This window comes from Glycine soja, chromosome 11, assembly GCF_004193775.1.
Source record: "Glycine soja cultivar W05 chromosome 11, ASM419377v2, whole genome shotgun sequence".
Lineage (NCBI taxonomy): Eukaryota > Viridiplantae > Streptophyta > Magnoliopsida > Fabales > Fabaceae > Glycine > Glycine soja.
This window is the reverse complement of record NC_041012.1, coordinates 51,792,198-51,817,079: the sequence shown is the minus strand read 5'-3', so window position 1 is coordinate 51,817,079 and position 24,882 is coordinate 51,792,198. Positions and strand designations below refer to the sequence as shown.

The window sequence follows — 24,882 nt, the reverse complement described above, 5'->3', positions numbered from 1 at the left end:
ATATTATATTATATATTATTAAGTATGATAACATTTTAGCCATTTTTATAGAATTTTGTTAGGAGATTTTTTTTAAAGTACTTTGTTTTTTTCCAGGATCGACTTTACTTTATATGTACTGCGACTTTGTCAGTGTAAATGTAATAAACATTTAGTAGTATTTAATTATTTAGAATTTATCCTTTCTTTATATTTATTTTTTTGTAAAGCACCTTTTTTTGTTAAAGAATTTTTCTTTATATTATGTAGTAGTATCAATGAATAAAATGATATAATAAAAAAATAAAATCATACGGACAATTTAAATTTTCTCTTGTTACACGTGATATTTATTCATTTTTCCCCTAAAAAATCCTTAATTTTTAGAATATGTTATATTGGACAGTCTGTAAACTCACATAAGATTTAAACATTTAACAAAACCTATATCAGAAAAAATATTCAGCTCGAAGAAATATCTAATACATTTAAATCAAATATCTCCTTCCACCATGTATTCATCTAAATCATTTTTTATCATGTATCTACATATTTCGTACTATACATCTCGATCTTTAACATATGTGAATGACATGTATCATTCGACCTGTGATTAGAAGTGTTTAAGTATTATTAGAAAGTGTATTATTCACCTAGTAATCAAGATATACAGGTCCATAGACCCTAAGTTCAGTAAGGTTAATATAAAAAAAGGTGAACTTTTCATGCAAGAGGACTAATTCATGTTAAAACATTCACAGAATATCACTAACAACTTTAAGTCAAATTCTGGGTTAAACTTGGAGTGTCTTTTGCTGGGATCTCCCCTATTCTCAGATGCACGTATCAAAGGATTTGATAAGGAATCACGTTAGAAGATCCTTCAAAATAAGAATAAATGTTCGATTCATTTGTAACAAAAACATTTTGACACTAAAAAGGACCCTTCACCATAGTAGGAAAACTTTGGGCAAAAGAGTAAATATTTGATCCATTTACGACACGATTAGAACCTACGCATCTGATGTGCATGCATATCACAATTCATGAAAAATAATTCCAAAATGAATGCGGGAAAATTTTGTATTCCCACGTTGGGATGAACAAAACAACTAAAATCAATCAACAAATAGTAACTGGGAAATACAAGCCATGCGGTAGTCACATTGCATAACAAGGAAGAGAATCAAAAAATAAATGAGATTGAGAATCAGCAATGACCAAGGTGTGTAGCTGTTAAAAGTCTTCAACCAGTCCATAGGCACACTTGATCTTCTTCTAATGGCACCGAGGCACTTATTAAAGTAAATATGGACTCTTTCGGCTACCAAATAACATCACAATTAACAATCCTAAAATGTGGGAACAATAATCTTAATGATAAACTGAAACAGAGGCCGCACAATAAATAGACACATGTATGCGGAACAATTAACGAACTCGATCCGGCTCATGAACTCAATCTCATGTCTTCTTTTTTGAGGTTTTGGATTCGCAAATTTAGGAGAATCAAAACATATTAATATCAAGAACTTATTCACTTTCTAAAGTATTGCAAAAAAAATTAAAAGTTGCAATCTATAATAATATTAAAATTTCATATATATCTTGTAATGTAAATTAAAATCTTTAACTTGAATGGTAAAACTTTTTTGACTGCAGATAGTAAAACTTTTACTCTCATGTTCTCTTAATTAGATAATTATAACACTCTTTCTTCTAATTTTGGGAGGTGTGTGTTTTGCATATTATCCTCATAATTAGCCAAGAAAATATATTTCTTTTAATCATCTCAAATTATTCTTCTTTTATTTTATTTTTATATTTGATTTTCAATTGTGTATTCATTACAATTAAAAATATTATTGTATAAAAACTCAATTCATTTATTATAAAGTCAAAAACTAATTTATATTTTAAAAGTATGTATTTATTACAATTTGTAGTAATAATATAATTTTTAAATTTAAACATTTATTTATCATAAATTATAATTATATATAAATAAATACTTATCTTGTATAATTTATAAACTAAAATATTAGTAATATTTAATTTATGCAAGTAAAAAAAAATTTAAAAATTATAACTTGATATCTAAAATCAAACCGACCAAATTTAAATTGGCTTGGTTTAGTTCAGTTTATACTAATCGAATTTTTCAAATAAAATTAATCCATTAAAATTTGATGGGTTTAATTTTTTTTTATATCTTAAATTCCAGTCAAAACAACCCTTTATATTTTATAAATATTTTTTCTGTAATTATTTCAATAAATTACTATGTATACTATGGACGGTATGGTATGGTTGTGTAGAAAACAATTTAGGAGTACTACTACATTCTTTTACCTCGAAAATAAACAAATTAAAATGTATGGACGGTACGATATGGTTTTCTAAAAAGCAATTTAGAAAATGATAAACATGTCGATTTGAAAGGGCGGCCAATGACGTCCAATCGGGTGGTCTAAGTCACAGCACTTGACTATTTTAATTTATTCACTTTTTTTTTTTCAGTGGTAAAGAAATCGATGTTATTTTCAGAATTATGTTTATTGAGATAGGTTCAATTGTCATTATGCATAGTTCAACAATATATATATATATATATATATATATATATATATCATTACGCATCACACACTCCATAAAGTGTGTTTTTTAATAATCATTTATCATAAATATATTATATGAATAAATTTAAGAGAATAAATTTATTCATTACAATATAAAATAATTTTATTTTACTATTTAATTATAAATTAACATATATGATAAATACTTTAAAAAAAATAGATTCTGTTATCGAAAAAGTTATCAACAATAAATTTTTATACACTATCGTTCAAAAGGAAAGTTGTATTGAACTACTTCATAATTCTCACAAATATGTTAATTAATATGATACGCAAGAGTTCAAAAGTTGATTGGATGACAAATAAACTCTAAATTTAATTAGCATATTTAAAATTCCTTCAACTTTTCTTTTAAACCTTGCTTCGGCCCATGTATGGGCCCATTAAGTAGCCCAATACAGAGCGCACTATGTTTTGCTGCTGCTGCTACTACGATTTCCTTAAAACCCCTTCGTTCGTTCTTTCTTTCTTTCTCTGTGACACCTCCGTTTTGAAAAATGAAAACCCTGCGATCACGTAATCTCTGCCATGGTCATGTTTAACGTTTCGCTTCGTTACCCGCAATCAAACTAATTTTCTCTGTTTAACGTTCCGCTTCGTTACCCTATGCCTATGCGTATGCCTAATAGCCTTCTTTCTTTCCCCATTTCCTAAATTTCATTTCATCTAATTCCTTCAATCCGGCACCTTTTTGTTTTATATATTGAATTCATTTTCATCTCATGGAATTTTTTATGTTAACCCTTATTCTTTAACTTTCTTTTTCTTAGAGTGTCTTGAGACGCGTTGATTTTTTGCCATCTCTTGTTCTTATGTGTCTTAAGTAGTGACTTGTTAGTGATTATCGTCTTAATCTCAATGAATTGCCTTTTCGTGTTTCTAGCTAGTCAAACAAAATGAACGTTAAATCGGTCATAATCTGTATTTTTTGGTATGAAAAGTATGAAGCTTGTTGGAAAAAGAAAACGAAAAAGAAAAAGATTCAGATCAAATGGACCCAATTGTTGATGAATCCATGGATCGTATTTCGCTGTTTCCTGATCACGTCATCCATCACATTCTATCTCACCTTCGTGAACATTGCAATCCGAACCAGTGTTTTGTCCAAGAGATGGAGAGAATTGTGGCATTCTTTTTCTGTTTTGATTTTCGATGAAAGAAAGTTTGCTGCAAAAATTGGACCTGAAGATAGCAGTAATAAGGAGATGATGTTTAGAAATTATGTATCTAATTCTCTACTTATCCGCAATGCAAAAAAAATGCAAATACGGAAATCGGTGTTGCACATGACCTCCTTTGACTTATTAGAAGATACCCCATGTCTGGAACTTTGGCTAACTATTGCTTTCTACAGAAACATCAAAGAACTAGATCTCCATGTTGGCATCAAGAATGGTGAGTGCTATACTTTACCACAAACTGTCTTGTCTTCCAAAACATTGACTGGCATAAGGTTAAGTGGTTGCAAACTGGGAACTTGCAATAATATAATGCTCCCTTATCTTCAGAAGCTTTATCTGCGCAAAATTCCCTTGGTTGAGAACTTTATTCAAAATCTTATTTCCAGCTGTCATTCAATTGAGGATTTAAGAATCATAAAGTGCTCCGGTTTGAAGCATTTGCATGTTTCAAATCTCATTCGACTCAAAAGGGCAGAAATCCACTACTGCTATCAATTGAAGAAGGTTGAGATCAGTGCTCCAAATCTTGACACATTTTGGTATTGTGGCAAGAAAACAAGTCCCTGCAAGGTTAGTTTGGAGGGGTGCACGTCTCTGAAAAGGTTGACACTGGAGCATACCCAAGTGACTTGTGATTTTTGTGAAAATCAGTTCTCCAATTTTCCCTTACTTGAAAAAGTGGGTTTAAGTATGTCCAACAATAAGAGTAGAATCATTATTATTTCAAATCCTCATCTTGAGAAGTTCACTTTAAAAGGATGCAAGAAATTGAGTGTTTTTTAGTAGAGGCTCCTAATCTTGTTGATAATTGATATGCTTACGTAATTTGAATATTTAAATCACATAGCAATTATCTAATTTTTCTCTTTTTTATTGTTTCTTTTGTGTTAAAACATTAGGAATTTAACTTCTTTTGAGTTTTTGTTCAATAGATGCTAAAGTTAACTAATTTACAATGTTTTGGAGTGTATTTTTTTATAGAATTACACAGTAGGAGGCCTAGAATAGGCATTTTAATTACTACTTGGACAAATTGGTGTACTTGCCAATCGAGCTAACACTTGTGTCTTTTGTGTGCAAGGGTGAGACTATGCCCTGGGTTGAGATTCACCCTTTCCGATCGCCAAGCTTTCTTTTGTACCTAAATCTGAACATACAGTTGTTGGACATGGCGACAAGATTTGGATTAGGATGACACCATTCATTCAAAAGTTCAATCATCAAGGATTTTAAATTGGTTCTCTATTCTAATAAGGTACTTTTCTTTTAACATTCTAGTCATATTTGGTTGTCTTCTTTGATGGATTTCCATTTCTAAAGCACTCTGTAGCCTCATTTATTTTTCATTACCCGGTTGCTTGATCCAGAATATTGTTATTCATGAAGATTTGAACAATGTCACATTGCCTCAAGTGCCTGACCTCGGCCGTGAAATTATCAATTCATCAGCATGTATTGATGATGCTCTGAATAGTTTGTTATGGAAATTGCACCCAGTGACTCTATCTATAATTTCTCCCACCGAAAGTAAATTCCCAGAGATATGTTTGTTTGTTTGTTTTCTGTTTCCAATTCATACATACATTCATGTTGAATTTAAATATGTCATCAATGATGAAGCAAGATATTATCAACTGGAAAAATGACAATTGCAGCTAGTGTATGAAATGATAAAGAACAAAGGCGAGGACCCAATCTGTTGCATATATAGTTCTTCCAAAAATAAATGTTGGCGGCACTTTCTGAAGGATGTCAAGTTTGAAGACCTAAATGATGTGAAGTTTGAAGACATTGAAGTAAGTGAAGACCAAAGGACTTCTACGTGGTATAATTGGTTGAAGAGTGAGTATACAACATTGGAGTGTCAAATTACTAATCTTAGATTGTGCTGGAATTCTCATCAACATGAAATGGAGACATGAAGACTTATTTACAAATGATTGACAGAAAATTGTTTAAAGAAAGTTGTACTGTGGAATTTATTCGTTTTCTTTTTCCCCCTTTTGATTACTGTTATATCAAATTATGGTTCAGTGGATACTTTGTTTATAGGAACACAATATATTTTTAACTTGATCGAATATAACCCGTGAGAATCTGTCATGCTCACAATGGTGGCCAGCTAATATATTGCAAATTATAATCGGAAATGAGCGATTTGATATGTGTAGTTCTGATTCGTCTAGTATAATTCCTTAATATGCTTATTGAAAAGCAAAAGTGATATTCTTCTAAAATTGTTCAATTGTCACTAATTTGTTGCTTATATAAACATCATTTTGCATTCCAATCAGTAGCTGCGCTATCATAACGTATTGATGTTTCTTCCAATATCTTGTACACGCCCCCTTTGGTAGTTGCCCTTTGGAAGTTGCCTTATGGTAAAGAACACAATGAATCCCTGTCGTTTATAATTTTATAATATTTTTTGTTCTTTAATATTGGGCTGTAGAACTAGTCGTCCTGTCCAAATACATGATGTAGAAAATCGCCTGTTTAGCATATGCTGTTGTTAAATTTCCATCGTTGTGTAGGTATGCTTATGTTCTATATATGTTTCTTCATAGTTAAACCAATAGGGTAATAGATTTTTTGTAGGAAGGAAAAAGTAGGAAGAAGAATGTAATAGTGGGACCATGGGGAGGCAACGGTGGAAATAGCTGGGATGATGGAATCTTCACAGGGGTGAGAGAAATCAAACTTGTTTATGGCCATTGCATAGACTCAATTCAGGTGGTTTATGATAGGAATGGCAAGCCTTTCACAGCTGAAAAACATGGAGGAGTTGGAGGTAACAAAACAGCTGAGGTAAACTTCTCTTTGCTTCACCATTTCATCAAATTCCAAACAAATATAAAAAAGTGTTCGGTTTTTTCATGTATCCTAGATTAAGCTGCAATTCCCAGATGAGTTCTTGGTCAGTGTGAGCGGCCACTACTGTCCAGTTGTTCGCGGAGGCACCCCCGTGATTCGGTCATTGACATTCAAGAGCAACCACAGAACCTTTGGACCATATGGAGTTGAAGAAGGGACTCTATTCACTTTTTCGATAGATGGAGGCTGTGTTGTGGGTTTTAAGGGGCGAGGTGATTGGTATTTGGATGCAATTGCTTTCACTTTGTGTAATACACGATCAAAGTCGCTGTTTCAGAAAGTGCAGAGGAGCTTGCTGTGGTTAACAACCACTGCTCCAAAATCTACATCCTCCAAGGATGGCTAGAAGACCAACGAAATTGAGAGTTCTCTATGTATAATGTACTGAGAGTGTAGATTTCTGATACAGTTGTGCTTCTTCTGATCTTTCATTTCTGTTTACTAGCTTTATAAGGAAATGCATAGTTTTTGAGTGTGAACAATATTTTTATAATTGTAATGAGGATATTGTCTTCTTAGCAAACAAGCCATAAAAAATGTTATTGACTGTATATATACCAGGAGGTGGGTCTCATTTTCCTTCGGCAAATAAGGGAAGTGGAGACAGATTCCCCCACTTTGTCGCCCCTAATGTTTAATGTGCCGAGTAGTATACCATGTTTTCAGTTCAATCTTTTCCTACTGCAAACATGCTGTAAAAGGAAAAGAAGAAATTTTCAGCTTGTTCATCATGTTTGGGATGCATACACATTTGTGCAAATCTCTGTTTTCTTCCCCACTTTTGCATATCACTTGTATATATTGTTCTGATTTGTGTCTCCTTACTTAGCCCGTTGTGTATTGTTCTGATATGTATCTCAACTCTCACCGTGAAAAGAAGGGTGTTTAACCAGACAATTAAAAAAATGATAGTTATAAGGGTTTATGGCAGGTCTTCCTCTTTGGTTTGGTGTTTATATAAAACATTCAGTCCACATATTCCACCATATTTCTAGGATTTTCAATTCATCTGTTTCGATGTGCCTCTAATTTGCAGAACATGCAATGCTATCTAATATCCATAGTGAATCATCAAAGGGTTGTCCAAAAAAATATTTCCTAATTCCCTTTTTTTTTCGGATTCGAAACCAAACTTTGAGATGATGTGGGGTGTGTATCATATGAACAAGCATAGTATCACTATAACTAGAGCTCATTTCTATTCTATTTGGATGGTTTGAAAGCTCAAATTCTTTGCATGATTGCTGAGAGGATCATTCGTATTTCTAAAACTCTTCTCTTAACCATCTTGTGAAAACCCCAATCCTTTATTCCAAGACGGAGTCACAAGACAAATATAAGAGCATTTTACTAGTGTATTAAGTATTGATACACGAATGAAAGGCCATGCATAAACCGCTCAAAAATATGTTGTTACTTTTTAGTAGAATTTATATGAAAAAGGTGGGATCACGAGGGCGTAAGCCCCGTTCTGTTAGTCAGGAAGACCATGTGAATGACTGTGACATTGGCCAATGTCTTCGGCGGGACTCGCAAAGGCTCCACACGTGTCTCAGCCCCTCGCTTCAAAGGAAACGAGACAAGTCCCAGCTCGAAGTTACCCGTTTCCGAGTCTGCATCTCTGCAGTCGTGGCCCGGGGACTTTCCTGAGTCTAGCAAATTGCGTAGACCCACTCACATCGCCTCATGATCCACTGTTATTTTTCAGTTGAACTACAACCTTTATAAACTCTTTCAAAACATCTCTATTTAGCGATGTGGGACTTATTCTCAACACATGATACAATTTTTAGCTGTCGCGAGATAAGTTAAAATCAAATTAGCCAATGTTAGCCTTGCACTCAACCGTTTAGCATGTTTGGATTAGATTCTCATAATTAATTCTAAAACCATGTTGAAAGTCAAAGCAATAAACAGTTGTTTCCACCTCAATTTTTCATCGTGGTTTGGGCCCTATAATCATTTTTAGTGGCTATCCAAACTTGCACTCAGACTACAAAATCAAATTAACAATACTACTAATTAGCATCCAAATCAACAGAGACAAAATGACCTTCCTATTGATTGATACAATACAATGCTCTGCCAATTCAGATTAGTTAAAAACTTAAAATGCATTTACTTTTTTGTTTAAAAAATTATGTTGACTTAATTTTTATTTGTTTAATTGTAGAATCATGAGCTGAAATAATATGTAAATTGTTTAATTAATCATGAGCTGAAACTGAAATTTTATTTGCCTAGTGCCAGTACTTCTGAAAATTGACGACAGTATACTGTTTGTATTTGTAGTGTCGTAAACTATGAAATAAAATATGCTTAACCTATTGGAGGTTGCTTTAACTGAACTTGCATAACTTATTTAACAATATATTTTTTGCAGTTTAGACTAATTATGAGTATAAGAAAACAAATGTTTCCAAAGAGTTGAATGTACATCGATTATGGATGTGAAATGTAGAGCCGGAACCTGGAAGTTTCTCATGGTATCAAGAAGGATGTTTAATCAGACAATAAAAAAGAATGTAATGCCCCAACTTCTAACAATTTCCATGGAATTTGTTCCGCTAAACGACTAAAAGGTGTAATTATTTTTTTCTAAATTATTAAATAGGAGTAAATTTTAAATTAATATCCAAAAAAAAAGTCTTTGCATACCATATGACTTATGAATATAAAATTGTAAATTTATATTACTTTTATTTATTTTTTATTTTCTAAATTTACGACTTCTATTTTTTTTTTAGAAAATATAAATTATTTTGTGACTTTTAAATTCATAATAATTTTTTTAAAATTAATTATTAATGAATTTAGTTTGTTTTCATTTTTATTTTTATTTAATATTTTTTATATTATTTTATTTAATAATTTTTTTTTTAATTTTAAGGATTATTATTTATTTTATAAATTGGAAAATAATGTAAAAGATTTAAATTTAAATAAAAATATTAAAATATACAACGCATATTTGTTTTAAAATATTCTTTTTTTTATTAATATTAAAAAGTCATACACATAATATTATTATTTAAATTTAATTCTTTTACATTATTTTTTTAATTTTAAAAATAAATAATAATCTTTAACATTAGTAAAAAAATAAAAAAATATTTAAAAAATAATATAAAATAAAATGATATACAAAATTATAGAAAATATTAAATAAAAAATAATATAAAAAATATATAAAATATTAAGTAAAACAATATACAAAAATATAAAAAATATTGAATAAAAATAAAAGTGAAAACAAACTAAGTTTATTAATAATTAATTTAAAAAATTATTTATGACTTCTAAAACAAAAATTAAAATATTTATGACTTCAAATTCATATTTAAAAAAATAGAAATCGTAAACTTTTTTACGATATTAGTAGAAAAGAAAAGAAAAACTAAAAGTTGTAAAAAAATTATGACTATGTACTCAAAGTCGTAAGATACATACGACTTTTTCCTTTTTGGATGTTAATTTAAATTTTGTTCTCATTTGGTAATTTTAAAAGAAAAATACACCATTTTTGTCGTTTGGCCAATTCGTTCTGGCTAGCGATTTAAACTGATGATGCATTTTGTGTTTAGAGTAAGAAGTCTGTCATGGTTTGATGACTTGCTAATAAAAAGAGGATCTCATGTCTCAGCTTATATTTATCTAATTATTGAATTCAATCTTTTTGCCATTCAAGTCTAATATTTAGTATCTGTTATGGAAATTGTGCTTTAGCAAATAGAAGCATCGTTGGGGGAGACAAATACTAATAGCATTGTCTTAACGATCAATTGATATTGTCATATATCTACGCTTTTTTTTTGTTAAAAAATAACGTGTCCCTTCTTTTCGTTAATGGTAAGCATGTGGTACATTCGTTTTGTATGAATTTTGTAGGTCTTTGTTGACAATCAAGATTTTCGGAAGGGACCACTGAAGCGAGATTTATAGCTTTTCACGAAATTGAAACAATGTAGTAGTCTTTAATATGATTTCTCTCTTTTGTGGCTTTGTAATTGATTCGTGATGCAGTGAAAACTTCCATTTGCAATTATAAAAGAAACAACTTGAAGCAATTTTTACATTGGATTAAAATATTCATATTAAATTTTACTTGTACTTGTTTTTAGAATAGAATTATTGAAACATAAGTCATTTTACTTGGAAAATAATTTTAATCATCAATTTCATTGAGCACTAATTATTTATCTTGCTCGCATTTTATATTTCAACATTGCACTTCCGACTTATACAAATGCTTTGCCAATACAACTCTTACGCACGACAAAGTAAAGGAGTCAGTTGAAACAAAGCTTAAAATTAATCAAGACAAAGGGTGAATTGGAGTTCATTGCAGCGTAAAAGTATTTGTTTTGCCCAGCAAAACAATTCCGCTTCAAAGAAAACTATACACGTCTGAACACTCTAGCTGCATTCTTGATTTTTTCCTTTTTTATTATATATATTTTCTGTTTTGCGCTAGTCTTGATTTTCACAAGAAACATTGATAACCACAGGAGACTAAGGAACGTGAAAATCTACAAGTTGCTCAAACGGTGGAAAGTTCTGAACAAAAAATGTACCCATCATTTTTTATCCTGAAAAACTGTTGGCTTACTCCTGCAACTCTTAGATCAGATAATTCAGATAATTGTATTTTGCGAGGGTAAACGTAGTTATAAACAGAAGCTGTGCTTTCCAAAATATCTTTCCTACAATAAGATTGATATGGCATATGGATCTATACTGTGTAAGAAGGTAAGTTTATTGATAAATGAATTTATGGTTTCTAAATAGATCTAGCAGGCTCCAGAGTAATTTGAAAATAAATGGAAGGGGCCAACAGAAGCTCAAAAAGTCCCAAGGTTGTGAAAACTGACTCCAAAATCATGGGAACACCACATCACTGATGCTACCAACAAAGGCTGCCCTGTGTGTCTCAACTGTTTTCAGGAGATTCATTTAGTTACAAATCGATTTAAATTTATAGTCATACAATTGTTTAAGTAAGGACTCAGTTTCAAATAGCATTAAGAATGAATGTGGTCATGAGCAGCATAGGTTTATTCATAGCTCTCATATAGTACCCACAAAAAATTTCCAGGTCCTGGTTCATTTCTGCACTTACTGGTGCGCACCTTCTTTAGCTATTCTTCAAACTGGTCTCCACCTGTCAAGATGTTCTCTTTCTGAATGTGGATGTAGATGAGGTTAAAGTAATTTATGTGTATAACCTATGGTGGGGAGGGACTTCATTTTTGGTTTGGTGTTCACATTAAACTATCTAGTCCATATACCACCACCTCTCCAAGATTCTCAAATTCATTCATTTCTAACTCGGTGCCTCTAATTTGCAACATATGAAATGCTATCTAATGTCCATAGGTAAAGGGTTCAAAAAATATTTCCTAATTATTTATTTTCAGATTCCAAATCAAATTGAGGTCATGTAGGCAGTGTTTATATCAACATGCATAATATCAACAGAGTTAATTTCTAATATATTTGAATGGTTTAAAAATACAAATTATATGCATGATTATTGAGTATCACTTGTAATTCACTCAAGTCTTAACCAACTTTTGTTCTACATTTTATGTTCTATCTAAGAAGCTGCCCCCAAGTTGGAAACTAAAGGGTCTCATAGCCAGAGGGAGAGCAGGAAAAATATTAAGTGCAACTTGGGAAGGGCTAGTTGATAAAAAAAAAAAATTAAAAAAAACTTCACCAGCTACCAGTGCTTACTTAAAGAAAGTATCCTTCCTTTACTTTCTTCAAAGGACTCTGAAATCTGAAAATGGCTTAGAAATGTCTCTGGTTCTGCCCCATCTTTTATGCCAAGAAGCCCACATGACATCCTCTATCATTCTTCTGAGGAGAAACCAAACCTCACAAGACATTTTCAATCAACCATTCAGAGATTAACCATGTGTAAAATACTGAAATGCATTTTTCTTATGCACCACAGCCTCTAACACGCGCGGGATGCAAGCCAAACCCCAATCCATTGTTCCAAAACATAGTGAAAAGACAAATATAAGCATTCAATTAATGTATTAAGTATTCACACAATGACACTAACACTAACACGAAGAGAAGGCCATAAACCCCTAAAAGGGGAGCCCATATAACAAGTGCCAACTGAATTCAGTTAAATATACACAATATATATATATATAATATTCCACTGCATCAGCGACGAGAATCGAGAAACAACGATAATGATGATAGTATTATTACTGATAAATTAACCTCGGGCCTTGAGTTCAGCAAGGCGGCGAGACAAGTCATCCTCGTCGACCTTGTCGGCTTCCTTGGCCGGAACGGCGTGAGCGGCGGGCTGGGGGAGGCCGACGGAGACCTCGAGGCCGTAGTCGTCGGCGACCTGCTGCATGAGGCTGTTGACCTCTCCTTCGGGAGTGGAGAGGGAGGTGGATCCCGCCATGGCGCTCTCCATGAACTCGGCCTGGACCTCCATGTTCACGAACTGCTTCTCGAACGAGTCCATGGTCTCCGACATCTTCTGGAGGTTCCCCGTGGCCAGCGACGACTCCAGCGATTTGACGATGTTGCCCATCGACTTGCTGATCGTCGTCATCTTCGCCTGCGTGTCGAGGCGGGCCACGACGGCGTCCAGGCGCGAGGCAAGCCGGAGGTAGTTCATCTGCTCCGTGCGCTTACGGATCGCGTTCTCCGCGTAGATCCGCGCTCCGTCCATGTTGCCTTTCTCGATCGCCTTCTTCACCTTCAGCTTCTCCGATTTCTCCTCCTTCTCGCACTTACGCGATTGCCGCTGCAGCGATTTCGACGTGAACTTCAATTCCATGATCTGGTTCATCAGCTTCTCCGTGTTCCCCATCTTTGCTTAGGGTTTTTCGTTGAGACCTTTCTTACGTTCCCTTATTTTTATTCATTGATTGGGTTGGGCTGCTTCCACGAACCATCCAACTACTTTCTCTCTCCGCGCTTTGTTCTCACACGGCCCAGACTCCGTGACTCCTAATTAACATGTTTTCATAAATAAGCTAAATAAATATCTTAAAATTCTATTATTAATTTAATTTATATTCAAATAAACCGTTGATAAATCTAAACGAAATTACAATCTCAATCATTCATTTTCTAATTAATAACTATCATTGTTTTTCATCTTTTAAACAATTTCCTCATTTAAGGGGATCCAAATAATTGTTTTTAGATTATATTTGATAAAATTAAAAATGATAAAAACTAATTAAAGTAACTGAAAAATATAAAATAATTAAAAAATAATAAAATTATGACAAATTAAGGGTTAAAAAATGTATTAGGAATAAAAATAAATAAAAAATGTAACTAGACAACTTAATGTTAAACTTAATGTTAAATATGTCATGCATTAGTATTATTCATCGGTGGTTGACTAATAAATATATAGACTTCATACTTTGCTATAATTTTAAAATAATATTTGATTAAGGAAGAAACATTTTCCAACATCAATAGTTCAATAATAAGTCAACTCATAACTCATTTGCAGCCGGAAAAAAAACTAAATTCTTTTCTCTTTTTAATCTTCAAGGCAGTTTTTTAAGGAGCACCATCGTACACAGCATTCATCTGTTACTGCTCTAACTATGGCGCCCTCATGGCTTATGAGACCCAGGGAAATATAGTAATAATTGTTCAAAATTGCTTTAAAAATGTTTAGAGCCCGGGCTTGTTCGACCCTTCTCTGTTCAAGGAATAAAAAAATTGTGCAGTTAACGAGATTCCGCCTTTCTTTTCAGATGATATATGTTAATATGAACTTCCGTCCTTCTTAAATCATCTCTTGAAAAAAAAAACCAACCCAGTTGTTGAAAGCTATAACATAGTAGTTCCGGTTGTTGTATATTGAAAACACAATAAATTGCCTCTCCAAACAAAACTAGAAAATCTAGAATTGAGTTCTGGAACACAAACTACAAAATGGGGAAAGGATGGAAGAAATTTAGAATGCAATTTAACTCTTCTAAATTCACTTCCTGCTGGGGACCTTCACAGCCTGTCTGTTCCTCTTCTTCACACCAGACTTAGCTACTCTGAGGCTCCTATTGACAGCGCTCAATCTTGCCAGAGCTGCCTTTTTGAGATCAGGCCTGTAGTAGTTATCTGCTACCTGCAACACAAATCACAAGGGTAGGAGGAAAAGGCACTAAATTAGCAACATGGATTTTAAGAATTAATAGACAGTAGTACAGGATACAAAGCAGCAAGCATTCAACGAGTAGAGAAAGATCCAGTAACAAGCTAGCAAAATTATGAAATAAAATAGAAGAATACAAAACTATCGTTAAAAGAAACTTAGAAATTGCATGAGCAAAAGCAAATTATGTTTATTCACAGCAAAAAAATTATAAGAACAAGTAAAATGTTTGTGGCAGCCAAACAAATAATTTCATATTAACACCAAATTCAGACTGAAAAGAAGGTATTGATTGCCATGGAATTGGAAGGGAACTACATAAAATTATAATTTGTATGGCAGGCTTTAGGAGATAATAGTTAATTAGCAAAGGAAAGAGAGGGCACAATCTTTCTGTTAACAAAATGATTAAAACTCAGAAGCCAAGCGTAACAAGTAAATTTCATTGAAGGAACCCAACTAGAGATTTCTTCTTACATGTTAGAGGCTCATCACCGCTGGGTAAAACTCACTTCTACCAGAGGTTCACAAAAAGGTATCCATTTGAGAACTTGATGAACAAAAACCACATTTCCAACAGTCATATTTCTCAACAAGCCAATCCATTCATTTAATTTTAAAAGAATATGAGGAAATGTACAACATGTCACAGAAATTCCACTTATGTTGTACAAATGCCTAAGGATCTTCAGCATGTTAAGTAAGCAACAAATATAAATTACACCAACTACTAAAAACTAGAGAGACAAGAAGATATGTTTAACTACTAAAAATAACTCGTACAAAACAAGGTTCGATGCATCAAATTATTTTGAAATTCAAGTGCAATATAAATTTTTCCCATCCACTTGGGGGCAGTTTCTGGGGGGGAAAGGAAGTTAAACCCAAAAAGCATTATTGTCAAAAGATGAGAAGCTGATGCTGAGTTTCAAAGCATATTTAGCTACTGGAATTGACAGCAAATATAAATGCAGCTAGCCTGCTACCAAGGAAAACAAATTATTGTCACATAAGAATAGAAATAGCTTTCGGAAATTACACATCTTTTATTCCATCCCATTGACAAATAACAGGGAAGTCCCCCTACAAAAAGGAAAAGAATTCATGACACAACTTCAGAATTTTAAGAGCTCAGAAGCCAAGCGTAACAAGCAAATTTCATTAAAGAAACCCAACTGGGGATTTCTCCTTACATGTTAGAGGCTCATCATCGCTATTGGAAACTTGTTTGTGTTGGCAGAGGTTCAAAATTGTTTCCATTTAAAACTTGATGTACCAGACCGCATTTCCAACAGTCATATTTATCAACAAACCAACTCAACATTTAAAATTAAAAAACATGCGAGAAAATGTGCAAAAACATGCGAGAAAATGTGCAAAAAGGAAAAGAATTCATGACACAACTTCAGAATTTTAAGAGCTCAGAAGCCAAGCGTAACAAGCAAATTTCATTAAAGAAACCCAACTGGGGATTTCTCCTTACATGTTAGAGGCTCATCACCGCTATTGGAAACTTGTTTGTGTTGGCAGAGGTTCAAAATTGTTTCCATCTAAAACTTGATGTACCAGACCGCATTTCCAACAGTCATATTTATCAACAAACCAACTCAACATTTAAAATTAAAAAACATGCGAGAAAATGTGCAAAAACATGTCAGAATTTCATGACGCACAATTTCAGAATTTTAAAAGCTCAGAAGCCAAGCGTAACAAGCAAATTTCAATGAAGAAATCCAACTAAGGATTTCTTCTTACATGTTAGAGGCTCATCACCGCTGGTGGAAACTTGTTCATGTTTGCAGAGGTTCAAAAATGATTTCCATTTAAAACTTGATGTACCAGACTGCATATTTCCAACAGTCATTTTTATCAACAAACATACTCATTCATTAAAAATTTAAAAAAAAAAACATGTCAGAATTTCATGACAACTTCAGAATTTTAAAAGCTCAGAAGCCAAGCGTAACAAGCAAATTTCATTGAAGAGATCCAACTAAGAACTTCTTCTTACATGTTAAAGGCTCATCACTGCTGTTGGAAATTTGTTCATGTTGGCAGTGGTTCAAAATGGTTTCCATTTAAAACTTGATGAACCAGACCCTATTTCCAACAGTTACATTTATCAACAAACCAACTCTACATTGGACAAAATGTGCAAAAATACATCACAGAATTTCTCCATATGATGCACAAAAATGCATTCAAGTGCAATATGTTTATTTTGATAAGCACTAAAGTGCAGCATGTTAAGCTAGACCTATCAGCCCAAAACAAAAAATAAAACAACCACCAAAAGCATACAGGACAGCTTTAAAAGCTAACAATCACTTGTTCATAACAAAGTTTGATGCACAAATTCTTTTTCAATTGAACTGCCTAACACAAATTTTCACACCCGTGAAAACAACACCAAAATATCTACTTTAGGAAGTTGATGGGGAAAAATAAAATTAGTTAACCCAGCACACACTGCTAAATGTGAAAAAAGACAGAACAATTTTTAAACATTTTTTCAGGAACAAAAAGCAGAACCGAAAAACATATTTAGGTACTGGATTTAACAGCAACTATAAATGTAGCTACCAAAAGAAAACAAATATTGTCCAATAGAAATAGAATCATATTTTAGGAATAATAGAGCATCAAGATTACCTGATTTTGCACAGCCTTTGCCATCCTACGGAACTCCTTTTTCATGACAGATTTGTGAAGCAAAGCAGCAGGCTTGTTTTGCTTCTTTGTCTTGGTTGTTGCGAGCAACACGGACTGGTCTTTACCAGCAGGTTGAACAGTGACAGTTTTCTGGTTCGCCAAACCTATCAATACCATACGCCCCACAAGCATAAAATGAGCTTTATTCACATACGATTAATCACACATTTGAGAATAAGTCTCACTTGGTTAAAGATACGATGATTATTACCGGAGTACTTGAAAGTGTTGAGGTTGTAGAGATTGTTGGGCTCTCTGCTGAACTGCACGCTCTGAGTGCCCCTTCCGAACTCTTTCACCAAAAAGGAGTTGTTCTTCTTCACGATCTCCCAGATGAGCTGTCCTGGTACGGTCGACATCTTCTCTTCTACTACTTTTCCCTCACCGGAGACGCCACGCAGAAATGTAGATTGAGATCAATATGCCACAATATATATGTATATGGAAAACCCTAATTGCTTTGGAATAGACCTGGCCCGGTTACCTGTTCTTACTGGGCTTGCAGCCCATCTAATAAACATTAACGGAAGGCAATTACTATTTACACTCTCCTTTATCTCCACTTCACTTCTCATCTTTTATCTCCAAATTACCCTGCTAAATCATGCATGCCTATGTTTGAATTTGTTGAATTTGACAGAAAGCCCAGGTTCGGGTGTTGCTACCACAATGGGTTCATCAGTGATAGTTTTTCGGCCACAACAGCTTGTCGAAGGGGAGTGTGTTATTCTAGATGAGTTACACGAAAGAGGAGGGTGAGAATGCTTTTTCTGGAAAATAATTAATTGGGGAGAAAGAGACAAGGGGAGTGCATTTTGTAGGGTAGTTTGGGTAAAAAAACAGAAACAAGGGAAGTCTACTAGTATAAAAGCATCGTGTAAATAGCAAGTGCTTAAATGAACTAAAGGGCTTAAAGCTCAAAAGTGAAAAGACACACACAAAAGATCCCACTGTTGAAGACAAAAATAAATCCCACAGTTAAACTGAAAATAATGAGAAAAAATTCATTCGTTTGGAAAAATTAATTGAAAAAACCAAGAAATGTGATAAAATAAATAGTTTTTTTTTTATGATTATACCTGTGTCAGCTTGTCATTTTAGTTCCTATATCTAAAAAATTTAGGTCTTAATTCTTATATGAGCAAGTTGTTTTTTATATTTTAGTCTTTATGTCTCTATTTTATGATGATTTTTCAATATCAGAAAACTAACAACATGGATTGATGTATAAAAATAAATTGTATGGAAACTAATATGTGGAGTTTTTAGATAGAGACTAAAACCAAAAAGTTCCCTAGTTACTTGAACATTTTAATAAATTCCCTCTTCATGAGCATTTGGAATTGCTTATTAAAATATATTGGAGAAAATAAAGATGTCAAATTAGCAGTTGATGGTCTTGAAGACTTTTGTTCTATTGCTATGTAACATGAAAAATTCCAATTTGAATCTTATGAGTTATATTAATGTTTAACTATGTTTTTAATTTTTGTAAATATGATTATTTTATTTAAACGTATGTTACGTTATTAGTACATAAAGATTAATAAAAAAAAATGTTTTTAAATTTAATAAATGTTGCGGAGATATCGGTGTAATGTCGCCCACTATAGATTTTTTAAATTGTTTGAGTCAACAAGAAACTAATTTTATGCTTCGTCTTCAATGTTCTCCACGACGATAACTAGAAAGTATAGTTTTTCAATACTAACAAATTTTTCTTTTATAAACTTTGAACCCAGCAACAGTTATATTTGGAAATAGATGTAGGTGTATGTTTAGACTTTCAACTTCATCAATCTTTCTTTGTTTTCCTTTCTAAAACTCGTCATCATTTTATGCGTAATTAATGCTTTGACTTTTACAAGCTCGACGACGAGGGTGGAGGGATGAAATTTTGAAATATAACAATGTACTGAATTTTCATAAAATATAGAAGGATGCAAACAATGACCATTATAAGTTTTATTCAATATTCAGGCATCTCATACTTTTTACACTTACTATACCTAATTTTTCACTTACTCGTCATCTTAAAGCTGGATAAAAAAAATGACGAAGGCAATGAATCAATGAGAATGAAAAGAATAAGAGCTCTCACATAGTGAGGAGAAATATATTTTCATTGTATTGAATTGAACGAATGATACAAGAGAAAGAGAGCTTGTCATGTATTCATAGTTGCATAATATGCATGAGTTTGAAAGCTACGAGAGACATATTTGTATCGGATTAAAAACGTGTATCGATAATCAGCTACACTAGGAACATTTACAATGAAAATTGTTTAATGGGTTACTTATAAAAAAAATTAATGTGTCACATGTGATTTTGAGTTATTTAAAATTTGGGAAAATTACTTATATAAATAACTATTGTTTAGTTGCTTGATTTTGTATTCAATATGGGAGTGAGAGAGAAATATTTTTTGAGTTAAATAATTTGTTAATAGAAATTTTTATGGGAAAAAAAATTAATTGAATTGTTTAACATTGAAGTGACATAAATTAAATTACTTATAAAAAGACAATTGAAGATGTTCTGAGTGGATGACCATTGTATGCAGCCGAGATGAATGTCTTCTTGATTATTATGTTTTTTTTTTTTACAAAATGCATTATTAAAAAACAAACTTCTTCAAAACAAATTGGAGTAATTATTCTCAGTATAATAGGCACAAAAACGAAAGGTAACAAATCTATTTTTTTTTCCCTTACAAAAGCAACAAAAAGGATGGAACTTAAACCTTCATGGATCTATTTCAACTTCACCATTAGGCAAAAACTAACGAGTTTAAAAAATCTGTAATTAGCTAAAAGTGAGTTTGACATCTAAAACTCGATATGAGAGAAGTCATAATGGTATAGGCATAACATCCATCCCCACCTCACGAACCAAAGTTATCCAAAAGTTGACATCGACTACATTAATTAATTAGATGAATGAAATAAATACGAATATTTTCTTTCTTCTTTTGGTATAAAAGATGCATATACTCTTTTCCTTGATCATTTTGGATGGCAAATAACTAGTCAGCTGTCCACAGTGAAGACTAAAATCACAAAGCAGTTTCCTTGAATGCAGATTTGTAATTCACCAATACTTTGCTTCTTCTCATTCGACGATAGCTTGGCTAACAATCACAAATCTCCTCAGCTGCAATTAATATACGTTCATTTGATTCAAGATATAGACTTGTTTCTAAAAGTTAATCAAACCCCTCTCGAGTCTTGAGTAATGTAACTCACAACAGGAAACCATAAATTACAAGTAGCTTGAAAATATAACGCGGGGGGAAATGAGTATCAGAACTTAAATTCAATTATATGCAGATTCATAAGTACTTCGAATAATATTCTCTAATTAGAATTGAAATTTCACATACATTAAGTTAAGGAAATACAACCCTAAATCACTAATTCTCATTGAAGATCAACACCGAAAGCAATTAAGAACTTGCATCCAAATCTTTACTTTTTCAAACTGACCCAGCAACCCAACTTATGTATTTTGCGTAAATGATTGAAACTTGGAGAGCAGAGTGGTCCGGTATTAAACACAGCATCAGCAAGGAATGTGGTCCACAAGGGCTCACTTAAGAGTTAATTTAAGATGATCACATATCAAGTAGACAGACACAACTTGATCGATCAATAAGACAACTAGTTCAAAATGAAATTAGTTATGGGGAATTCGAAGCTAGCTAGAATTTAATGCTTTCTTTTAAGAGATATTAGTAAGGCTGATTCTCAAAATATTCCATATCTAGAATGAACACAAACAAACCCAACATTTTCTGGTAGAAATCCACTGAAAGAAACTAAATATTCTAGAATGAGGATGATCATGGAAAAACAATGGCCAAGTTGGAAACTTAAGAATAAAATATAACAAACATGCACTATCGATTTTCTCCTTTCAAACTTGTCGACCCTCCATTGAAAAGGTATATTAAAAAGTATACAATTTTTTTGTATAGTGCAGTTCTGGACTCCAACCAAATTCAACGAAACCTCCCTCCACCCACTACCAGAAGTATTTAATTAAGCAACTTGTCAAGTAGGGCACTATCATACATACATACAAATTGCATATAACAAAATTGCGCGTGTAAAATACTCGTATATAGATAGATTAAATAAATTAGAATCTCCAAGCCATGGCAACACTTCCTGTACGTGATGAGACTGAAAACAATCTCACTACAATAACATTCATATCTCCCCATACCCTGTCCTAAAAAATGACTTGCTTTCCATTTCTCTTGCATCATTGATATAAGTGAAGAACACCAACCACAAAACATAAAAATAAAAATCCAAAAGAAAAGAAACTTAATTTACCTAGTGATCCTATTGCAGTGGCCTTCTGGTTTGTAATCCTCCATAATAGCACGACATATATGCTTAAACTTAAGCCAGTAATATAATTATATATATAACTATTTTCACAACATGTCTAAATATACAGATCAGGGTAATCATATTCATTAATTTGTCATTACTGATAGCTTGACCCAGGAGTGAAAATAGCAAGGTTAGACCAGCCATTAGTACCATTACAACAGCCTGAATCACCATTTTGCAAACTCAGAAAACTCTCAGCATTCCCATTGCTTTGCATCTCCAACCCGGGATTCTGACCCGAACCCGGAACCGCCACTGGAGTACCCGAACTAACATTCTCCCCAAACTCTTCCATTTGCACACTTTTGAGATTAGACCCACTTGAATTCAGACCCTCCAAGAGGTTCCCTAGGCCCAAATGGCCACTCGATGCCAAAAGGGAACGGAAAGACCCACCACCACCAACCGGGTTGGGGTCAGTTCGGGTCGGGTCGATTTCTGGAGCGGGTGCAGAAGAAACTGGGGGTGATGGAGAAGCGTGTTTGGTGTTGTTGTTGGATGAAGATGATCGCTTTGTGTTCTTTCTGCTTCCACCACCAACGGGGATGTTTCTCAAGGCGCCACCTTTGGTCCAATACCTTCTGCAGTTCTTGCAAAAATGGCGTGGCTGCGAGAGGTTGTAGTTGTTGTAGTAGCAGAACTTGGTGTTGGTGGAGTCACAGCGCGGGCATTTAAGTTGTTCCTGTTCGGGAAAGTGGGGTTTCATGGGTTGGAACAACGTTGGATCCTGCATTCTCCTATTCCTAAAAGGGACTTCAGTTTTCAAACACTTTTTTTTTTTTTTGTCAAGATCTCAGAACAAGTGAGGAGGGAAATGGAAAGAAGACAAAATAAGAAAAGGAAGGATATAGAACCGACCAAAATACTAATAAATGAAGCCCTTTTTGTGAGTAGAACTAGCTAACTAATTCCAGAAAGTTGTTGTTGTGTGTTTGAAGAAAAAGCTCAAAGAGAGACAGAAAGTTGTTACATGGGGTGTGATGGATAAGTGTGAGATTGAAGTTGGGAAGTTGCCTAGTCGACGGAGGAATTAAAAGAGGCACGGATTTAACCGGACTCAGGAGATAGCAAACAAGATTCGAGAAAATAGGGTAAAGGGATATTTTTTTTATTTGTTGGAGAGTGAATCTGGAAAAATGTTGATGGAGATGATCAAACTGAGTTTGTCCGCGTGAGCGTGACGAGTGATAACTCTACCACACTCCGCAGCCTTCAAATAGAGAGAAAAAATCCCCCCCCTCTCTGCTCCAAGTTTTGGCTTCAATCTTGATCTATATTCCCATTACTACCCACTTAACCAAAGTTAAATGACTATTTTTTCAATTCAGTACAATTGCATATCTAAAACATTTGAATTTTAAAAAATAATCATAAACTAGTCAATTTACACACTCAATAATTAAACAATTAATTGTGTTAATCTAAGGACAAAGCTATTTTATTAATTTCAAACAAAAACATAAAGTGAAAACACTTGTTTTAGGTGTAAAATACCTATCATCCATAATAAATAATTCTTGGGAAAGTTTCAAATTACTAATTGTGAATAACTAATGTTGCTTTGTTGGTCAAGAAGTCCAAAACCAACGGAAAACAATAAATAATTTAGTTAATTTGGTTCAACATCCGGTACCAAAACTGTACAAAAAAAGTAATGATAATTAAATAGAAGTACAACAATGATGTAATAAAAAAATTGGTAGAGAGACAAATAAGAATATTGAGGGAGGGAATTAAGCGTACGAACATATATTCCCGTGGTTATAAACAATTCAGTAACAAATCAACACGTTTACTGGCGAGTAAACTAGACTAGTCTTCTTTTTTCCTTTATAACATTTACAAATTACGATATTAGAATGTCTCTGTTAACTTAATTAGCACATCATCCTAAGAAAGACAAGTAATGACCTCATTAGTATTTTATTTTATTTTTCCTGACTTGACCGACATGTCCAAGCCTAATAATGAGTTGTGTGAGCCGCAGCTTAACTTGGGGAGCCAAGGCAGCCGAAGGTGTTTGAGCCGCCGGGAATTCTGGCCCAGTGATCCATGACAGGCTTGCGCGTGAACAAAGCAAGTGCCACCCCATCATCATTTTTATTTCATCAGCAGATCAGGGCCGTTGAATCACAGCCAAGCCAATCAGGGGCGTTAGATGAGGATGCGAACGGTTGCGTTGAGTTACCGCCACCCCCAACACAGCCACAGCCAATGCCAGCCGCGACACGTGGCACAACCCCATGAGTGGCATACGCACTACTAAGGCCAGGAAATGCTAAAGCAACACGCGGGTGAGATGGGTCCCACGGGTTTGCCTTTTTATTGGCTGTTTCGAGTCTTGATAGTCGACTGGTGTGGCTGTGATGTGGAAATGGTAAGGGAGCATGTGTAACCAAGGCCCTGATGGATTATAATTCAAGAGAGCCACCGTCCTCCTGCACATACATGAGTCATTAGGTGGCCCCACGTACGACTACTTGATGACACGTGTGCGCTGTTCTGAGTATACATTGGTGGGATGTTGCATGAGAAGAGTGTCATGGGGAATGGGACCCCAAAATTACGAATTTGGCTTCTCTTCTATTTTTTTTTTATGCTGTTTCTGTACTGTCTCTTTAAAACGATCTCGTTTTGAAAAGTTGTGACTAAATCGTTTTGAAAAGCACCAAAAAAAAAAAAATAAAGACATCATAAAAATCAAATCTAAAAATTACAAAGAGAAGGAAGTGTGTCTATGTGCCCTTAACTCAAACTCAATTTCAACAGCCAGCGTGTGTGTGCATGTGTGTATTACCACCGTCGAGTCATGTCGGTGTCTCTTCCCCGTGCAACACGCCACCCATGCATGGCTTCGCCTACCGCGATACTATATACCTACAAATACATTTCTTATATCTTTCATTTCAAACTCTACAAATATCATTCCTCCA

At 33.7% G+C, this 24,882-nt stretch overlaps 4 protein-coding genes and 5 non-coding genes across 10 annotated transcripts; 1 reads left to right on the top strand and 8 right to left on the bottom strand.

Moving 5' to 3' along the window:
* The first annotated feature begins 3,085 nt into the window (after positions 1-3,085).
* Positions 3,086-7,481, top strand: LOC114374627 (jacalin-related lectin 19-like). 2 transcript variants are annotated; one of them, XR_003658592.1, is made up of 4 exons: positions 3,086-5,054; positions 5,167-6,180; positions 6,387-6,590; positions 6,687-6,825. XR_003658592.1 is itself a non-coding variant. In XM_028332291.1 (3 exons), exons 1-3 carry the CDS (start codon positions 6,178-6,180, stop codon positions 7,017-7,019), a joined length of 546 nt encoding a protein of 181 aa, XP_028188092.1. In that variant the 5' UTR covers positions 6,080-6,177; the 3' UTR covers positions 7,020-7,481. The 2 variants fall into 2 exon arrangements, 1 of the variants encoding a protein (XP_028188092.1); XM_028332291.1 differs by lacking the exon at positions 3,086-5,054 and having other exon boundaries at positions 6,080-6,180; positions 6,398-6,607; positions 6,687-7,481.
* Positions 7,482-12,650: 5,169 nt separating this feature from the next.
* Positions 12,651-13,639, bottom strand: LOC114376582 (ESCRT-related protein CHMP1B). Its single transcript, XM_028334754.1, has one exon. It carries the CDS (start codon positions 13,521-13,523, stop codon positions 12,912-12,914), a length of 612 nt encoding a protein of 203 aa, XP_028190555.1. The 5' UTR covers positions 13,524-13,639; the 3' UTR covers positions 12,651-12,911.
* Positions 13,640-14,439: 800 nt separating this feature from the next.
* On the bottom strand, positions 14,440-17,959 carry LOC114377137 (60S ribosomal protein L28-2-like). Its single transcript, XM_028335544.1, has 3 exons — positions 17,755-17,959; positions 17,484-17,647; positions 14,440-14,804 (listed from the first exon to the last, which is right to left on the bottom strand). The coding sequence occupies exons 1-3, from the start codon at positions 17,900-17,902 to the stop codon at positions 14,664-14,666; spliced, it is 453 nt and encodes a 150-aa protein (XP_028191345.1). The 5' UTR covers positions 17,903-17,959; the 3' UTR covers positions 14,440-14,663.
* Positions 15,242-15,332, bottom strand: LOC114377717. The gene has a single exon (XR_003659156.1). It is a non-coding gene; the product is annotated as a small nucleolar RNA R24 (small nucleolar RNA).
* LOC114377720 lies at positions 15,958-16,048 on the bottom strand. The gene has a single exon (XR_003659159.1). It is a non-coding gene; the product is annotated as a small nucleolar RNA R24 (small nucleolar RNA).
* Positions 16,248-16,338, bottom strand: LOC114377718. The gene has a single exon (XR_003659157.1). It is a non-coding gene; the product is annotated as a small nucleolar RNA R24 (small nucleolar RNA).
* On the bottom strand, positions 16,520-16,610 carry LOC114377715. Its single transcript, XR_003659154.1, has one exon. It is a non-coding gene; the product is annotated as a small nucleolar RNA R24 (small nucleolar RNA).
* LOC114377716 lies at positions 16,776-16,866 on the bottom strand. Its single transcript, XR_003659155.1, has one exon. It is a non-coding gene; the product is annotated as a small nucleolar RNA R24 (small nucleolar RNA).
* A 3,686-nt stretch (positions 17,960-21,645) lies between the features above and the next one.
* LOC114373027 (dof zinc finger protein DOF3.1-like) lies at positions 21,646-23,234 on the bottom strand. Its single transcript, XM_028330585.1, has one exon. It carries the CDS (start codon positions 22,680-22,682, stop codon positions 22,044-22,046), a length of 639 nt encoding a protein of 212 aa, XP_028186386.1. The 5' UTR covers positions 22,683-23,234; the 3' UTR covers positions 21,646-22,043.
* Between the last annotated feature and the right edge of the window lie 1,648 nt (positions 23,235-24,882).

Coding starts and splice junctions, on each gene's coding strand:
- LOC114377137 (XM_028335544.1), bottom strand. CDS start 17,902: ATGTCGACCGTACCAGGACAGCTCATCTGGGAGATCGTGAAGAAGAAC. Junction 17,648..17,754: donor CAACACTTTCAAGTACTCCG/GTAATAATCATC, acceptor TGGTATTGATAG/GTTTGGCGAACCAGAAAACT. Junction 14,805..17,483: donor CAAAGGCTGTGCAAAATCAG/GTAATCTTGATG, acceptor TTTGTGTTGCAG/GTAGCAGATAACTACTACAG.
- LOC114374627 (XM_028332291.1), top strand. Junction 6,608..6,686: donor GAGGTAACAAAACAGCTGAG/GTAAACTTCTCT, acceptor CATGTATCCTAG/ATTAAGCTGCAATTCCCAGA.
- LOC114373027 (XM_028330585.1), bottom strand. CDS start 22,682: ATGCAGGATCCAACGTTGTTCCAACCCATGAAACCCCACTTTCCCGAA.
- LOC114376582 (XM_028334754.1), bottom strand. CDS start 13,523: ATGGGGAACACGGAGAAGCTGATGAACCAGATCATGGAATTGAAGTTC.